Here is a 17,500-nt window from a genome sequence, read left to right on the forward strand (position 1 = left end):
TACAGAACAACACAACAACAGTTAGTACAGAACAACACTACAACAGTCAGTACAGAACGAGACAACAACAGTCAGTATAGAACAACACAACAACAGTCTGTACAGAACAACACAACAACACTCAGTACAGAACAACACAACAACAGTCAGTATAGAACAACACAACAACAGTCAGTACAGAACAACACAACAACAGTTAGTATAGAACAACACAACAACAGTCAGTACAGAACGAGACAACAATAGTCAGTACAGAACAAAACACAACAACAGTCTGTACAGAACAACACAACAACACTCAGTACAGAACAACACAACAACAGTCAGTATAGAACAACACAACAACAGTCAGTACAGAACAATACAACAACAGTCAGTATAGAACAACACAACAACAGTCAGTACAGAACGAGACAACAATAGTCAGTACAGAACAAAACAACAACAGTCAGTACAGAACAAGACAACAACAGTCAGTACAGAGCAAGACTACAACAGTCAGTACAGAACAACACAACAGTCAGTACAGAACAAGACTACAACAATCAGTACAGAACAAAACAATAACAGTCATTGCAGAACAAGACAACAACAGTCAGTACAGAACAACACAACAACAGTCATTACAGAACAAGACTACAACAGTCTGTACAGAACAACACAACAACACTCAGTACAGAACAACACAACAACAGTCAGTACAGAACAACACAACAACATTTAGTACAGAACAACACAACAACAGTTAGTACAGAACAACACAACAACAGTCAGTACAGAACAAGACAACAACAGTCATTACAGAACAAGACAACAACAATCAGTACAGAACAAAACAATAACAGTAATTACAGAACAAGACAACAACAGTCAGTACAGAACAACACAACAACAGTCAGTACAGAAAAACACAAGAACAGTCAGTACAGAACAACACAACAACAATCAGAACAGAACAGAACAATAACAGTCATTACAGAACAAGACAACAACAGTCAGTACAGAACAAGACAACAACAGTCATTACAGAACAACACAACAACAGTTAGTACAGAACAAGACTACAACAGTCAGTACAGAACAAGACAACAACAGTTAGTACCGAACAACACAACAACAGTCAGTACAGAACAACACAACAACAGTCTGTACAGAACAACACAACAACAGTCTGTACAGAACAACACTACAACAGTCAGTACAGAACAACACAACAACAGTCAGTACAGAATAACACAACAACAGTCAGTACAGAACAACACAACAACAGTCAGTACAGAACAACACTACAACAGTCAGTACAGAACAACACAACAACAGTCAGTACAGAACAACACAACAACAGTCATTACAGAACAACACTACAGCAGTCAGTACAGAACAAGACAACAACAGTCTGTACAGAACAACACTACAACAGTCAGTATAGAACAAGACTACAACAGTCAGTACAGAACAACACAACAACAGTCAGTACAGAACAACACAACAACAGTTAGTACAGAACAAGACTACAACAGTCAGTACAGAACAAGACAACAACAGTCTGTACAGAACAACACAACAACAGTCTGTACAGAACAAGACTACAACAGTCAGTACAGAACAACACAACAACAGTCAGTACAGAATAACACAACAACAGTCTGTACAGAACAACACAACAACAGTCTGTACAGAACAAGACTACAACAGTCAGTACAGAACAACACAACAACAGTCAGTACAGAACAACACAACAACAGTCAGTACAGAACAAGACAACAACAGTCAGTACAGAACAAGACAACAACAGTCAGTACAGAACAAGACAACAACAGTCAGTACAGAACAAGACAACAACAGTCAGTATAGAACACGACAACAACAGTCAGTACAGAACGAGACAACAACAGTCTGTACAGAACAACACAACAACAGTCAGTACAGAACAAGACAACAACAGTCAGTACAGAACAAGACAACAACAGTCAGTACAGAACAAGACAACAACAGTCAGTATAGAACACGACAACAACAGTCAGTATAGAACACGACAACAACAGTCAGTACAGAATAACACAACAACAGTCTGTACAGAATAACACAACAACAGTCAGTACAGAACAAGACAACAACAGTCATTACAGAACAACACAACAACAGTCTGTACAGAACAAGACAACAACAGTCAGTACAGAACAAGACTACAACAGTCAGTACAGAACAACACAACAACAGTCTGTACAGAATAACACAACAACAGTCTGTACAGAACAACACAACAACAGTCAGCACAGAACAACACAACAACAGTCAGTACAGAACAAGACAACAACAGTCAGTACAGAGCAAGACAACAACAGTCAGTACAGAACAAGACTACAACAGTCAGTATAGAACAAGACTACAACAGTCAGTACAGAACGAGACAACAACAGTTAGTACAGAACAACACAACAACAGTCAGTATAGAACAACACTACAACAGTCAGTATAGAACAAGACAACAACAGTCAGTACAGAACAGCACTACAACAGTCAGTACAGAACTATACAACAACAGTCTGTACAGAATAACACAACAACAGTCAGTACAGAATGAGACAGAAAATACTAGTAAGTAGAATAGCAATCACTAGCTGTATTTTATAGTATTTCCATTTTCGTATTCAAAGAAAATTGGTAAATCGTATCGTTATACAGTGTTTTCTGATTTATTTACAAAATGAATTCTAATTTCTGACAAATACTTTTCAATAAAATTATTAGTGGTTTGGTCTGGATTTGTAGATAATTTTTAAAAAGCCACACTCATAAACGTCAAGACAACTTTCATTCATTACCCCCCCCCCCCCCCCCCCCCCCCCGTAATTTTACACATTATAGAAACATATAAAACTGCATGTCGTGATTCCCCAGGTGTTTACGCAAAATAGCATTTTCCTTGGAATTCTAAGTTTACACTTAAAAAATTTATTTAAAGATAATTGAATTTCTTTTATTGAAATTTCTGCTAACAAATTCTTTTGTTTTTGTTTTTGTTTTTGGTTACTTTTCAAGTGGCATAAATGATATTACAACTTTCCAGTGCTATACAAATAATATAGGGACTGAGAAAATGACGGTGATCTAAAATGACTTTCTTAATGCCAATTTTTCTCTCGGAATAATTCGGTCTAAAAATCTCTCGAGAACTTTTAAAACGATGGTTAATGGTACAAGTTGCATCAAGATGGAGGTATATTCATGAATATATGAAATTGTGTCCACTCCAATAAAAATACCAGCCTGGCACTTTTGAAGAACTTAGGAAATTCGGACATTATTGAAAGTCAATTAGTAATTCAAAAATAATAAAATAGATATGTTTTGTCGTTTAACTAAAAGTCCTTAAGCAAATTATATTTCGAAAAAAAAATACGTTCTTTCGATTAAATGCCCTCAAAATCAACGATGAAAACACTCCCGTATTTCTCCACTATAACGGTTATCGTAAAAAGCGGAGTCCATATTTAATTCTTATCGGTTTATTCTATTTAAGTATTGTTTAACTCTATTTCTGTGTTGGTGAGATAATTTTCATGAGTACTAGATCCATATGGAAATAAAAACTTGAGAGCAGTTAATTGCGGTTAGAGAAGCTTGAGGTTAGGTATTCCTATAGGAGCGCCAGTGTAGGTAAAATATTTTGTGTTTCCGTGTAACTTATAAAATGAAGTAATTTTTCTATAACGGCTTTGTATGTACTAAAACCTCTATAGATCTACACAATTTCCCTTTTTCTGCTACGGAAATTAAAGTTATATATGCTTTATTTGATATCTATGAGGTATTCTACAACATGACCCCTGACGTCCTGCGTAAGGGAGAGAGAGAGAGAGGGGAGAAAGAAAGAGAGAGAGAGAGAGTTTCGTGTATTCCGTCATGTGTATAAGTAAGTCAAATATTTTCACAATTTCTAATCTACATGAGCCAAGATAACAAAGATTATCACACATATTCCCCATTGTATATACCTGTCGCGGTAACTCAGTGGTAGAACGTTCGCTTTTTACCGGGATGTCGTGAGTTCAAGCCCCGTAGTGACCACATGCAATTATATCAATTGTGTACGAAATTACTATTAATTGGTGGATACTCTTATATGGTAAACGGAAGGTCCCCTGTGACTGGCGTTGGCACATTAAAGAGTCCCCACTGCTCGCTAAGCATAGGTCTAAATTTGTGGTACTTCATCTACAGTTAGTGAGTCTGACGTCTCCATATGAATGAAAAATTCTCGACGGGACGTAAAACAATCAATATTCCTTTATGATATAAGTGCGTATACAAAGTTTGTTTAAATCATTCAAAAAAAGGTAAAAACCTTTAATCTAAGTCTGGTGCATAAAAGCTTTGAAATCTTTCTCATTCAATATGTATGCAGAATTAAATCATTTAAGTGACTAAGATTTATATTCAACTCCGCTATGTGGAATTTAGAATAAATCACAAAACAGAAAACACGAGCAAAGAGAGTTTATTTGTCTATGTGCAAAATTTCTCTGTGAAGCTTCTCGTTTTTTAAAGCATATTTTTTATGTAACCTGCGTGTATATGTATTAAAGTGTACTTTTTTTTTTAATTTTAAAAAACATATTTTATAGTTTGTAACAATCATTTATGCATTTTGATGTTTTGTATGTAACGTAATAAAATAACACATAATTTTGTAAATTCTCTGCAGAGAGGAAATAAGATCGAATGAATATTACATGTTACAAATAGAATATATAGATACATAATGGGCGGTAAAATATTTTATTACATTTTCAACAGTGAAAGACTGAATTTATCCATTGAATAAAAATTGATCCCCCAAACAAAAACACAACAATAAAAATAAATCATCCATTCAAACAACGAGGGCAATAATTGATTTGATGCACGCATTAATTCACTTTGAAGAAAGCAATAATTGATTTGAAACGCGCATTAATTTAATTGATGAGAGCAATGATTGAGCTGATGCGCGCATCAATTCAGTTATTGCTCTCATCAATTAATGCGCGCATCAATGTGATGGAATTAATGCTCGCAAAAGTGCATTTTGAGCTCCCTAACATGTATATTGATTAAATGTCTGAATCTCTTTGTTTGCATTATGCCCCGCCTCTATTTTGTGCTAATGAACATATATATGCATGTATTATTTATATATTTGTACCCTTGGGAATTTTGTTTATATAATTACAAAATCAAAGTTTTGTACCTCATGTACCATTGTGAATGGTTTGAGCGAATGAATGAAATGAATGAGCTCGGTATAAAAACATGATTTGATGAACTCTTTAATTCATTTGAAGATATCTTTAATGGTTTACAACGCTTTTGCATGAGAAATTAATGTGCGCATCAATTCTTTTAAAGAGATCATTGATTTGATTATGGGTACATGTATATTGGATTGAAGATAACCCTAATTATGTAGTTGCTCTCTTTAAAAGAATTATTGTTCTCTTCAATCAAATTAATAATATAATTGATTTAATTGAAGAGAGCAATAATTCAGTTATTGCGAACATTAATTGAAGCGCGAAAAATCAATTCGTTTGAAGAGAGCACCAAATCAATGAGAGCGCTCATCAATTCGGCAGAATAATGCGCGAAATAATTCAGAATTGAAGATATCATTAATTATTTGAAGAGAGCTTTGATTGAATTGTTACGCGCATCAAATGAATATGATGATATCATCAAAGAATTAAAGATATTTTCAATTATTTGAGTTTATATTTTAAAATTTGACGCTCCATATACCAAACAGCCAAATGATCAATGACGTTCGGTCCAGGACGCCTTAAAACTTAGTACTACTGGTAAGTCTAAGCCTGAATAGTACTATGTAGAAATTGTTTGCTTTGGACTGAATGGTAAACACTCACTGGTGGTTAGTGCTAAATACGTATCCAGTTATAGATCGATGAGGACTTTATTTAGAGCTGGCTGTGATAGTTTGTTTCTATATATAGAGGCACCTCAAGTGCTTAAGGTTGATAAGGTAGGGTCAGGAAATTCCACGCAAATTCTTGTAAAAATAAATATATCAGTTTGTAGTATTTTGTTATCTGTTTGTATATTGTTTTCCGTTCCAAGCGAGAATTTTTTTTTTTTTTACTAAGGCGACCACTAATTTTGGTTTACGCGTGACATTCAAGGTCGTACGAGAGATGGTACATATAGACATGTACTTTATCGTGACAACGCCCACCGTGTTACGTGACTTCTGTATTTCCGAAAGACCCGTGGCTTTCACCTCTATGTAGAACGTTCATCGAGTTCAAATGGACAAATAAAAGGACATGCGACATTTAAAGGTCAGAAAGGTCAGAAAAGTACACGGTCGGTAGGCAGGTTCACCCGAATCTCCTGGTGTATATCAACATATCTCAAAATTACGATTAACTTGTGCATGCTTTTTTTTTTTTAATTATTAAGATTGTTAATGACAATATGATCTACGTTCAGGTTAAGTGTCAAATTGAGTTGTTCGTGATTGTATCCATTCCTTAGGCCATGCCAATTTGTAATCTAGTTCGTCGGATTCGCCGCTTCTATTTGTAATAAATCCAAATTATAATATTATAAAAAAAATAATACCCGCCCGCGTGACCAAAAATATCTGCGTAAGGCCATGCCAATTTGTAATCTAGTTCGTCGGATTCGCCGCTTCTATTTGTAATAAATCCAAATTATAATATTATAAAAAATATCTGCGTAAAATATTTTTGACTTTTTACAACAAGTGCACAAACGACCTTGATACATATAGATGACAAATGACAGAATCGCGGGCTCTCGAGAAATTTCCTAACAGTGTGATACGGAGTTTTAAGTTATTCATGATGTCTATCTTAATATGTACGATACTTCATAACACCGGATTGGAAGTTGTTCATTATACTGCAATCGAACTGGAAGCCGATGAAAATTTTAATGCGCTATTTGATGCCACTATTTAGAGAACATCGACAGCGTACGATTGATTAATTATATATTGTTTAAAGTCTCTCTGGTGAATATTTCACTCACATGAAGACTTTACCATTGGCAGTGAATGGTTACAAAGATTAGGCCTATGCTCAGCGCTTATATCCATTGAGCAGAGAGAGATCTTTATCGTGCCACACTTGCTGTTACACAGGTCTCCGACAGCTTTTGCGGTCTCATCCGAAGGACAGCCCCATTTATTCGCCTCTTACGACAAGCAAGGGGTACTGAGGACCTATTATAAATAGGACCGACAGTTAACAACAAATTCACGAAAGGTTTTTGGTGATTATTAATTCTGTGTGTTCTATTAAAATTCAAGATTGATTGAATACTGTTTAATGTCCCTCTCAAGAATATTTCACTCATATGGAGACGTCACCACTGCCGGTGGAGGGCTGCAAAATTTAGGCCTATGCTCGGCGCTTATGGCCATTGAACAGGGAGGGATCTTTATCGTGCGACACCTGCTGTGACACGGTACCTCGGTTTTTGCGGTCTCATCCGAAGGACCGCCCCATTTAGTCGCCTTCTACGACAAGCAAGGGGGTACTGAGGACCTATTCTAACTCGGATCCCCACGGGATTAAAATTCAAGAAAATGCTACAAGTGGTACATTGGAGATTTCAAAATTGGACATGTACCTAGCAATATGCATAGAACTGAATCGATAGTTTATAGAAATGAAACAAGAATAACATTCTTTAAAAAGACCTTATCAGTTAATGTTGCAAAGTACATGTGTTAGGTATGAAGAAAATAAAGTCTTTGAAATACTTCTTAATTCTTGTAAACTATATGTTGAAAAATTAAAAGTAAACTATATCAACAAACTGAAAAATGTTAAGTTCATGTGGTAAACAAATGATATTATGGTGATTTTAGATCTTTATTTTTGAGCGCTCGCTTTTTAAAATCACACTTGATTCAATTAAAATTATTTATATTTCTTGTATTCTCTCGCCTCGTAATTTTTACCTCCAAAACAAAAAATAATATTTGTAAAATAATTTCGCCCTCTCGCCTCACTTTTTTTGTTTGAAAATCCGAAGAACTATTTTACAAATTGGTGTGGCCTTACTTTAATTATCTATGTTTATGTTTGATTCGGACAACCACCACATTTGCGAAGAATGGTTTTGTTGTATTAGCTTTAAGTTGGATAATCTTCAATGGAGACACAATCGAATCTTCATAGAGATTTTTTTTTTGGGGGGGGGGGGATTCATGTCAGAATATTCCAGCCGTTGAAATAGTCGTACTCTGTTAAGTATATCTATCCAGATGCATACACACATTGTTCACATTCATGAGGAAATGGTTATCATTTGGACTGGTCAAGATGTCGAAGGTAAAACCATTGGAAACGTAAAATATGGATCATATGTGTTTGTCTACACACAGTATTCCATGATAAGTGTTGGTAGTTTTATCTTACACCTATTTACAAAAAACACGAATGCCTATATTTGATATTTTGCTGGATAAAAACATTGTTGGTTTGCAAAGTGTAACAGGTATACTTCAAGATGAATTATATGTACATTGTATATCTGAAACTTTTTATTTTGTTATATGCTGGCGATACTGTTATTATGGCTGAAACAGATGTAGATTTACAATATGCTTTAAATAGTTTTAATTTGTATTGTTCGCGATGGAAACTGAATGTAAATGTTCACAAAACTAAGATTTTGATTTTTTCAAAAAGTCGAATGGCGACTAAGGCATTCTTTTACCATGGTAATGCTATAGAAACTGTAAAAGAATTTAAGTATCTAGGAATTATATTTTCTCGGTTAGTCTTTTTCTGTAAAGCAAAAACATATTTATATGAACAAGCACAAAAAGCGATGTACGGTGTTCTGAATAAGATAAGACAATCAGATTTACCTATCTACATGTAGAATCTCAGTTTGATCTTTTTGATAGAATCGTTGTTCCAGTTTTGACATATGGTTGTGAAATTTGGGGTTATGAAAATCTTGATATCATTGAACGTATACATTAAAAAATTTTGAAACATATATTTCATTTAAAGAGTAGTTCACCCTCCTATATGGTATGTGGCAAAACTGGGCGTTTTATATTATATTTAAATGTTTTTACGAGAATGATTCCTTTACGGACTAATCTACTGACTTGTACAGAAAACAAAATTATCGTGTATTGTATAATTTTTTTTTTTTACGTCTGCAACATTCTGAAAAAGGTATTAGCAATTCCTGGATAAATTGTGTTCACAAAATCCTGTCTTCATGTAGTGTCCCAAATACACGGGACGGGCAAGATTCTTTAGACAAAAATATGGTCCTTAGTATTGGTAAACAACGTTTAAGTGATCAATTCATTCAAAAATGGGAAAGTGATATTAATAATTCATTAAAAGGCCAAATTTATAGAATTTTTAAGTCCCACTTTGGTCGTGAAAAATACCTTGAAAATTCACCTATTAAACTTAAAAAAAAAAAACATTTATCAAATTCAAAACCTCGAATCATCGGCTCCCAGTAGAGACAGGCAGGTGGGCAAATATTCCCTTGAATCAAAGATTTTGTACACTGTAATTCAGGTCAAATTGCAGACGAGTTTCGTTTTATTTTAGAATGCAAATCATTGTATGCCATAAGAAAACAATTTTTACATTCAAGGTATTGTACAAATCCAAATGTGGTTATTTTTTCCTGAAATAATGTCAACTATAAATATTAAAATATTGAGAAACCTATGTTTGTTTATAACAAAAATATACGATTTAGTCTGTTCTCCATAACTCATATATATATATTCTATTGTTTTTTCTCTCGTTTCTTTCTTTTCTGTCCTGCCCTTATGTGAACATGATTATGTCCGTGTCTCTCTTCCCTGTATCTCTTTTCCCATTGGAATGTATCACATGTACTTGACCTCATGTACATGTACCACTTATTGTTGGTTTGAGTGAATAAAGAAACTTGAAACTTGATATATCTTAATCTCCGAAAAACCCAAAAGAATTCTGCCAAGACTTTCAGAAAATTTGTAGTTGCCCTTCAATCACTCTATGTCCTAGCCTTAATCCATTCATAGTCCAATGTTGGAGAATTCAATGGAAAACTTTCTTCACGGGCCACCTATGCAAATATAAGTGAACATAACTGAATATTTGAATATCCCTCTGTGACAAACATCCATCACTGTATCTTAAATCATACATGTGGAGTTTATGAAAGCGAATTAAATTAGCATCGTAAATTACAGAAATAAACATGCATCCATCGGAGAGTACAGGGTGTTTACCTTTTTGTATTGAAAAACATTTTTTTTTTTGCATTATGATTCTGTATATACCAAAATATGTAAGGAAAATCCTGCTAATTAAAAACCTTCATGGAATGCATGCGGTGTAGGGGCTAAATTACATTAATTATGTTACTTTTATGACCTTACAAATGTATATGAATGACAATTTATAAGATTAACACAGATGAATGAATGACCGCATCCAATTATATGTAGGTCATTTTATCCTTTTTCTGAGAATATTCATGAATAAAAGAAATTTAAACATATAATATTTGATAATACACCGTGTGTGTACTTTATTTAACAAAGCCTGACATTTTTATGAATGTACTTATAACATTAATCTCTCTCAAACATATCGAGGTTTTCCAATTCATTTTATCTTTCTTCCATTCATTATTTAAATTGTTGTTATGGTGGTTTATCATAAATCAATTTATCAAAGCGGTTGTCATATCTATCATCACTACAGTTCATATCTAGTGCAAAAATGTCGTCTGTCAATTGAACTTCCAATTCAATTGCGTTTTAAATACTAGTAGTATCAAAATACTTGCATTGTGAGTTTTGCAAATATTGGGTTAGATAAGGTGCATTACAGCAATATCCAAATGCTTTCATAGACATATCTATATATACTCTCTCCCTTTATGAACCAAGGTAAAGAAAATGTATTGTCTCGTTACGAACCGATATTAACGAGATGCACTGTCTCGTCTTGAAACAAGGGTTAACAAATACGTGAATGTTCTTTTATTTATTGCCAGGAAGTGAGAATAGTACCCCTGTATCTAAACTTCAACACGAATGCAGGTGAAAAGATAGGATCTGTAACATTGAATCAAAGGCTAATGGCTCAGTAATCATAAATTTTCAACACCAGAACCGCGGAATCCGTACCGTGCGCGAGTAATCAACATCCGCGATTTTTATATTCTCGCGAATTAAAGATGAACGGCGAAGTCGCTAATCAAGTACTTAATCTATTGTGCATATTTTGTCTCTTTTGGGGCTATATCTGAGATTACAAGTACTTGTCTAGGAAATCTAAGACTTCACCATTTCTTGACTATGTAGAAAAACCCCAGATATGTTGCATATATCTTCCACGCCCGTCATCTGCAGACTTAAAAGCTGCATTTTAGTCCACATCTGTGACTCTCACCTGAAAGACTCTGTGAGAAAAATTCTTATCTGAAAATATAATTGACAAATAGTATAGTTCTATAGGACAATCTTGCCTATGTTGCATTCATGAGAGTTCGAACCCCTTTGTCTCCAAATCCATATTTGAGCAATAACTTTTTGTACCATAAATACGAGATGTTATGAAATACATTCTTCCAAGAACAATAAAAGAAATAATGATTTCGTAGAAGAAATTAGTTGAAGAATCCGGAAATCTAGTATTTTTTCCTTAACATTTCCAACAACGAGATACATGTATATCTTTTTCAATTTCTATATTGTGGTGATATATGTGTCTTGTACAAAATACATTTATTTTTCAGGAAACGTACTCGTCATCAGGAAATAAAATCTCCCACGAACGTGTTGACGCAATAATGGTTTTATGAAAGCGTTTATTGAATATTTAAATTCAGTGGGACGTAGTGGTATGGTCACTCAGCTATTGATTGGCATTTCTTTGTAAAACATGGAGGAAGGCATTCTTCAGAAAATGTTTGTGAATATGCATCCATAATTAATGTTTATCAGATTATTTTGATTTCCTGAGTCAAAATTGACAAAATGCCCAACTCAACGGGCAACCCCACGAGTAAATGTGGGGGACTCTTTAGACACGAATAGCATGTGAATCGGTGTGTACATGTGGCACAGCACAAGCTATGTTTCGCAAACATTAACATTTCTATACGATTATCAGGAATCCATGTTTTAATATCCGCTTAACCTGCAGGCTAGTGGGTAGGGCGCTCGCTTGATTCTTGCTTGGGTCCTGGGCGTCTTGCGAAGCAGAGAAATTTGATATAGATGAAAAGTGGAGGATACGTACAATAATGTTTTGAAATTCAAAACTTTCAAAATTGTTTTATTTAGTCAAAAATGCAGTTTTCGTGGAAAGTAATCTGATTTTTTTAAAAACCTGCGGGACTCGAACCTGCGATCTACAGATCAGCAGTCGATACGTATGTTTGTTTTTTTTTGTTTTTTTTTTTAAAATTATCATCATTTTAACCGACTGAGCTAGCCTGCTAGGCAGTCAAATCTAAAAGGAAGATACAAATATTGCTGATAATCATTCATGTTTTAAGAGGAAGTCAGCCATTTTGACGATGTAGTACATATACCTCCTTAAGTGATTACTCTACGTAAGTGAAAAATTCTCGAAATTCGACGTATAACAAAAACCAAGCTTTAATATCATTGTTCGAAGATTTGAAAAGTATGTATCCTGTAAAGAATATCACTGTCCCAGCAAACTTATTCACTACGTATCCACTGCGGGTAGAAGTTTTAATGATTTGTATCTTCTGTCCTATGACAGACATTGCTCCCAATCGTGTGACGAGGTTCATGTTGTCATATCGCCGATTATTCCACTATTTTTTCAATTAATAAGTAAAACACAAATAGAAGTATTTTGTAAACAATTTAATATTTCAAATAACAACAACAACAAAGCGTAACCGATGTTTTTTCTGAATGAGATATGTCATATTCAAATTGATATTCACTGCTCATATAAAAGATCAAGCTCTCGAGGTAACAATTTGATTCTTGATAAATGATTAACCAGGTTCTTCATAATACAAGTGTATTCCTTCATATAAAGAAACAAATGTTTATGTTCATGTATGTATATAGATACCAGATGAAAAGAAGAAAAAAGTGAGAAAAAAATGACCAACCTTTCGTTGGCCATTTACACTACCTCTGTATGATACAGGGATGGATTTTTGAAAAGGGGGGAGGGAGATTCAACTATTAATTTTGGTTTTCAAAACGTCCATCCTCAAAATGCGTTATTTTCACCTTTTTTAAAGCAATATTTCTGACAAAAGGGAGGGGGAGGTGTCCGACTCCTCTGGATCCGCCACTGTGATATAATTTTACATGTATATGCAACGGGTATATACAACAGTGTATAATGAATGACAAAGGCGATTATTGGAATGCACAATAGAGCTACAAAGGGCTATAAATATCTTAAGATAAAACATTCAATATAAATTTAAGGAGCAGTAGCGATACAATGACACACAATGATGACAATCATACAAACATGCTAAGTTTCTAAGCCTAAAATATGCAAATTTTTTGTGTGGCGTTTAGATATGGACAACAAGACTAACAATATTTAATTATCAATGACATATTGCTATGATTAGACATTACTAAAAATGAATTTTGATTTAAACTATTACCCTGTGCTTCAGCAGACATAAATTATGATTTGATTGAGAACGTGGGATGTGCATTTCTGGAGGTTCGGAAAACACAACATTCACCTAGGTACGGGAGATCGTTGTACTAAGCTTTATAAAAAAGATATATATATTTGTGAAAATATCGGTGAGTCCACTTCATCTGTCAAACAATGGTTTACACGGTGCATCTAGCGCTGTGTCCTTTATAATTAACACAGCCTGCTTTCGTAATTTGAAAGCTCTTTCGGTGTGTTAAATATGATTTATGTACAATATGTATGTATGCAATAAAATAAAAATGATATGATGAAGGAATGCTATACCTTTAGGTGATAATCATGATAATATGACATATTCAAATTGAAGAATTCGTGGTCTGTGTGAGATTCTCGTTGAACACCCGTATTTTTAGTGAGTTAATTAACAGTGATATAGAATTTCACGTCCGGGAATGCGCAAGACCTCTATGTCTCCCCCGATGCCTTCCGAGTGCAAGTCTCTGCAGAAGGTGCTGGATTCTAGATCTCCTTGTAGTGTGAACCGGTACCTCTCGGTCTTCTTCAGAGTTAGTATCACTTAGAGTGGACCCAGAACTCCCACCACCGCAGGCACACGCAGTCACAACGGGCACCATGATGTCCCGGGATTTCAATTGCGTTAAATCTCCATTTCGAAAACATCTCAGACGCACAGTTTGTTGTCGAAAGGAAGAAATTTGACAAGATTGCGATGCACCATCTTGTCTCAAAATATTTGAAAGGCTGTTTTCACAAGACCCTTGACATGCAAAGTTTAATACCATTTTTTGAATGCAATTTTTTTGCTGCACTATTTCTCGGACAGGACGTTTACGGCATCTGGCTTCACATGCTGGTAAACAGAGCAACACCATGTACAAAAAAACTGCATCCAGTCTGCCGAACATCTCTTTTTCGTCTAATAAATATACATAAAAGTTCATTTTTATTCAGTTCATATCATTAAAATACAGTATATACTTAATTTCCCCATAAATGTCTGTAATATATTAAATTATGAGTTTTGGAGGTTTTCAATTTTAATATATATAATTATTTAAAAAAAAAAAAAATGAAAGGAATGGTAATACAGAAAACAGAATCTAATTCTGAAAGAAAAGTCTTACCTTGTTCTTTTAAGAGGAAAATATCAACAAAACACTCTCGTCACTATAATCATATTACTTCCAAGTTCATTCATAAACATTTGTCGCGTGAGTTTACCTAGTGGACTACGCTGTTATTTCTCATCTCCTGGCCTTTTTATCTCTTCTAGCTCTCAAACGGACCAATCACATTCATCTAACTTTTCTGCACTGAGTGTTGATTTAAATGGGTTAAAACCAGCACTTACATATTAGTTATTTGCATAGCTAGTCAACGCAAACTAAAGGTAAAGTCATCCATCAATGGTTTGGGATTTCAATTCATATATTTAGGGATTGCGTTTTGAAATAGTCATTGACAAATTGCTCTTGTGACAATATTGAGATATGTTTACGAATTCCATAGATCGTCAAAATACACAGGTCATTATGTATTGACTAAACATTTTCCGAGCTAAATTATTATGTAAAATCATTTCTATATTGTAGAATAAAAATTGATCATTTGTTTCACACAGCCGTTCAGAATGCAGTGAAAACATCCAAGCAGATATCATGTTACGAAAACATTGAATACATAGACTCGAACTTATTCTAAAACAATCGAGATTATTTGATTTTATATCAAATAGTCCGTATAATTTAGATACACTATGTATGTTGAGTCTACGTGACTTATCTGCTACAGCGTACGAGTTACTCCGTATGCTTTACGTCACACCTTGTACTCTCTGAGATCGAACCCATTCAATAGACAATTTTACCATCCCCTTCTTTTCTGACAGTGCTAATGCCTCTATTTTTCAATGAAAGTAAATATTGAAAGTAGTACCGTTGCATAAAACAATGAAATACACGAGTAGGACTATTTTCTCAATCTGATACGGTAAAATTCAAAGAATAAGCATAAATTGTCCTCCGAACAAAACAAATATCAAGATGATGAATCTGAGAGATATAACCAATAGTTATGGCAAGACAAGAATTATCGCATGAGCTACATGATATATTCAGATTTATCTATTTCATTAAAAATGCATTAACATGATAAGTCTCCATTTTAAAAGCTAAATTGCACTCTTTTTGGGTGGTTATCGTAATTGATGGGAGCTTCCGAAGGTGGGATTACTTCAGAACGTAACGACAGTACTGCAATCCATAAAGAAATAAAATAAAATAAATAAATTCAAAAACGGCGAACTGACTTAAAAACAGTGTGAATATGAATTTTAGCGCCACCTTAATCTTCTGCAACTTTCGCTGAATCTCGATCTCGACCTAAACGCATTTTTCCATGTTGTATGTTTTATACAGTTATTGTTTGTTTACAGAATCTTACACATGTTTCATTTTCCTTTTGGGATTGATCACTGTTCGTTATCTTCTCCTTTCATGCAGTAGATATATTTTCCCTGAAAGAATATTTATTTCATCTTAGAGGCCAATCACGAACAGGCGTCTATACGATTTAAAAAAAAAAAAAAACATAAGGAAACTTTTAATATTTTTCAAAAAAGAAAAGAAAGAAAAGTAGCAGTTCGGTAAAGATATCTCTAACGACATAAGATAGGTACATTAACCACGTGTAGGAGTCAAGACATGAATTAGAACATTGGGATGCCATGACCTTTTTCTTTCTTTTTTAAACATAGACAGTGCTAACAGAACATTTTATGAATGTGATCAATATCTAAATTCCAAAAAAAAAAAAAAAAAATAAAGAAGAAGAAGAAGAAAAAGAAGAAGAAGAAGAAAGAGGAGGAAAGAAAGAAATGGTGACAAGGTCATGCTTCTTTTAAAATAACATAATCAATGTTTATCGTAAATATATTTTATTTCATTGTATGCCTCTTATAAGAATTGTACCTTAAGATATTTACACTCACCGAGGTTTTGTGAGGCTGGCGGCTGCGCACACGTCTATCTGTGTTCAAATAGGTTCAAGTCCGGGGACATAGTGGGTCAATCAAGAACGTTAATTTTTTGTTTGAATGAAATTTTTGCGGTGTGCACGTGAACATTATTCCGCTGAAAAAAACCATTGTCTTGCGTATGCTGCTGAGTTAATGAAATTTCGTGGATACATACTGTCCATTCAAAATGACCAACTGTGAGCGAATATTTGTGTTAATCGCAACATGACGCTACTTCAGCCGAATCTGTCACAGTCAAGGACACAATTGTCTATAATGATGTCTCTGCACAGAACACTAAACTCGAGCCGTAACCGCAGCATCTTATCCCACAACATTCTCTACCCAGAGTTCCGTGCGCTACCCGCACTACATTTTCTACCCAGAGTTCCGTACGCTACTCGCACTACACCTCCGTCAACGGCTTTTTTACAGAAATCTTGTAAAAGTTTCTAATAACCAACATATATGTTTTGGACTAAATATTTAGTCATATCATGAAATGCTTTTGGTACAATCAAATTGAGGCTTTCTTTAAAATCACTTGTTTTTTTTTTTATATCCTAAATTTGGAACTATTTCGTAATATGCGTATGAATGTACGTGTAGGGCATTCAAATGGTGGAGATTTAATGTAAACATGGAATCAAAAGTAAGAAAGGTTGTAAAAAATACGTCAAAACTTGCAAAATAAGAGAGAAGTAGCTAAGTGACGTCGTACACATGGCTATTGAAGTGACGTTGTCACAGTCAACCAGCACTTGAGATTTTATTT

At 34.3% G+C, this 17,500-nt stretch overlaps 1 protein-coding gene and 1 long non-coding RNA gene across 2 annotated transcripts in view; one reads left to right on the forward strand and one right to left on the reverse strand.

Annotated features, from left to right (window-relative positions):
• The window catches only part of LOC125656616 (GATA zinc finger domain-containing protein 14-like), a 3,448-nt gene extending 842 nt beyond the window's left edge, over positions 1-2,606 (forward strand). Inside the window, exons 3-5 of the mRNA XM_056145607.1 lie at positions 1-195; positions 571-1,844; positions 2,246-2,606. The exon at positions 1-195 is cut by the window's left edge and continues 4 nt beyond it. Of these exons, the coding sequence (XP_056001582.1) occupies positions 1-195; positions 571-1,844; positions 2,246-2,606 (1,830 nt within the window). The remainder of the gene's footprint in view (positions 196-570; positions 1,845-2,245) is intronic.
• Positions 2,607-12,896: 10,290 nt separating this feature from the next.
• LOC130047927 (uncharacterized) lies at positions 12,897-15,092 on the reverse strand. The gene is made up of 2 exons (XR_008796743.1): positions 14,834-15,092; positions 12,897-14,625 (listed from the first exon to the last, which is right to left on the reverse strand). It is a non-coding gene; the product is annotated as an uncharacterized LOC130047927 (long non-coding RNA).
• Between the last annotated feature and the right edge of the window lie 2,408 nt (positions 15,093-17,500).

Source organism: Ostrea edulis, chromosome 7 (genome assembly GCF_947568905.1).
Source record: "Ostrea edulis chromosome 7, xbOstEdul1.1, whole genome shotgun sequence".
Classification (NCBI taxonomy): domain Eukaryota; kingdom Metazoa; phylum Mollusca; class Bivalvia; order Ostreida; family Ostreidae; genus Ostrea; species Ostrea edulis.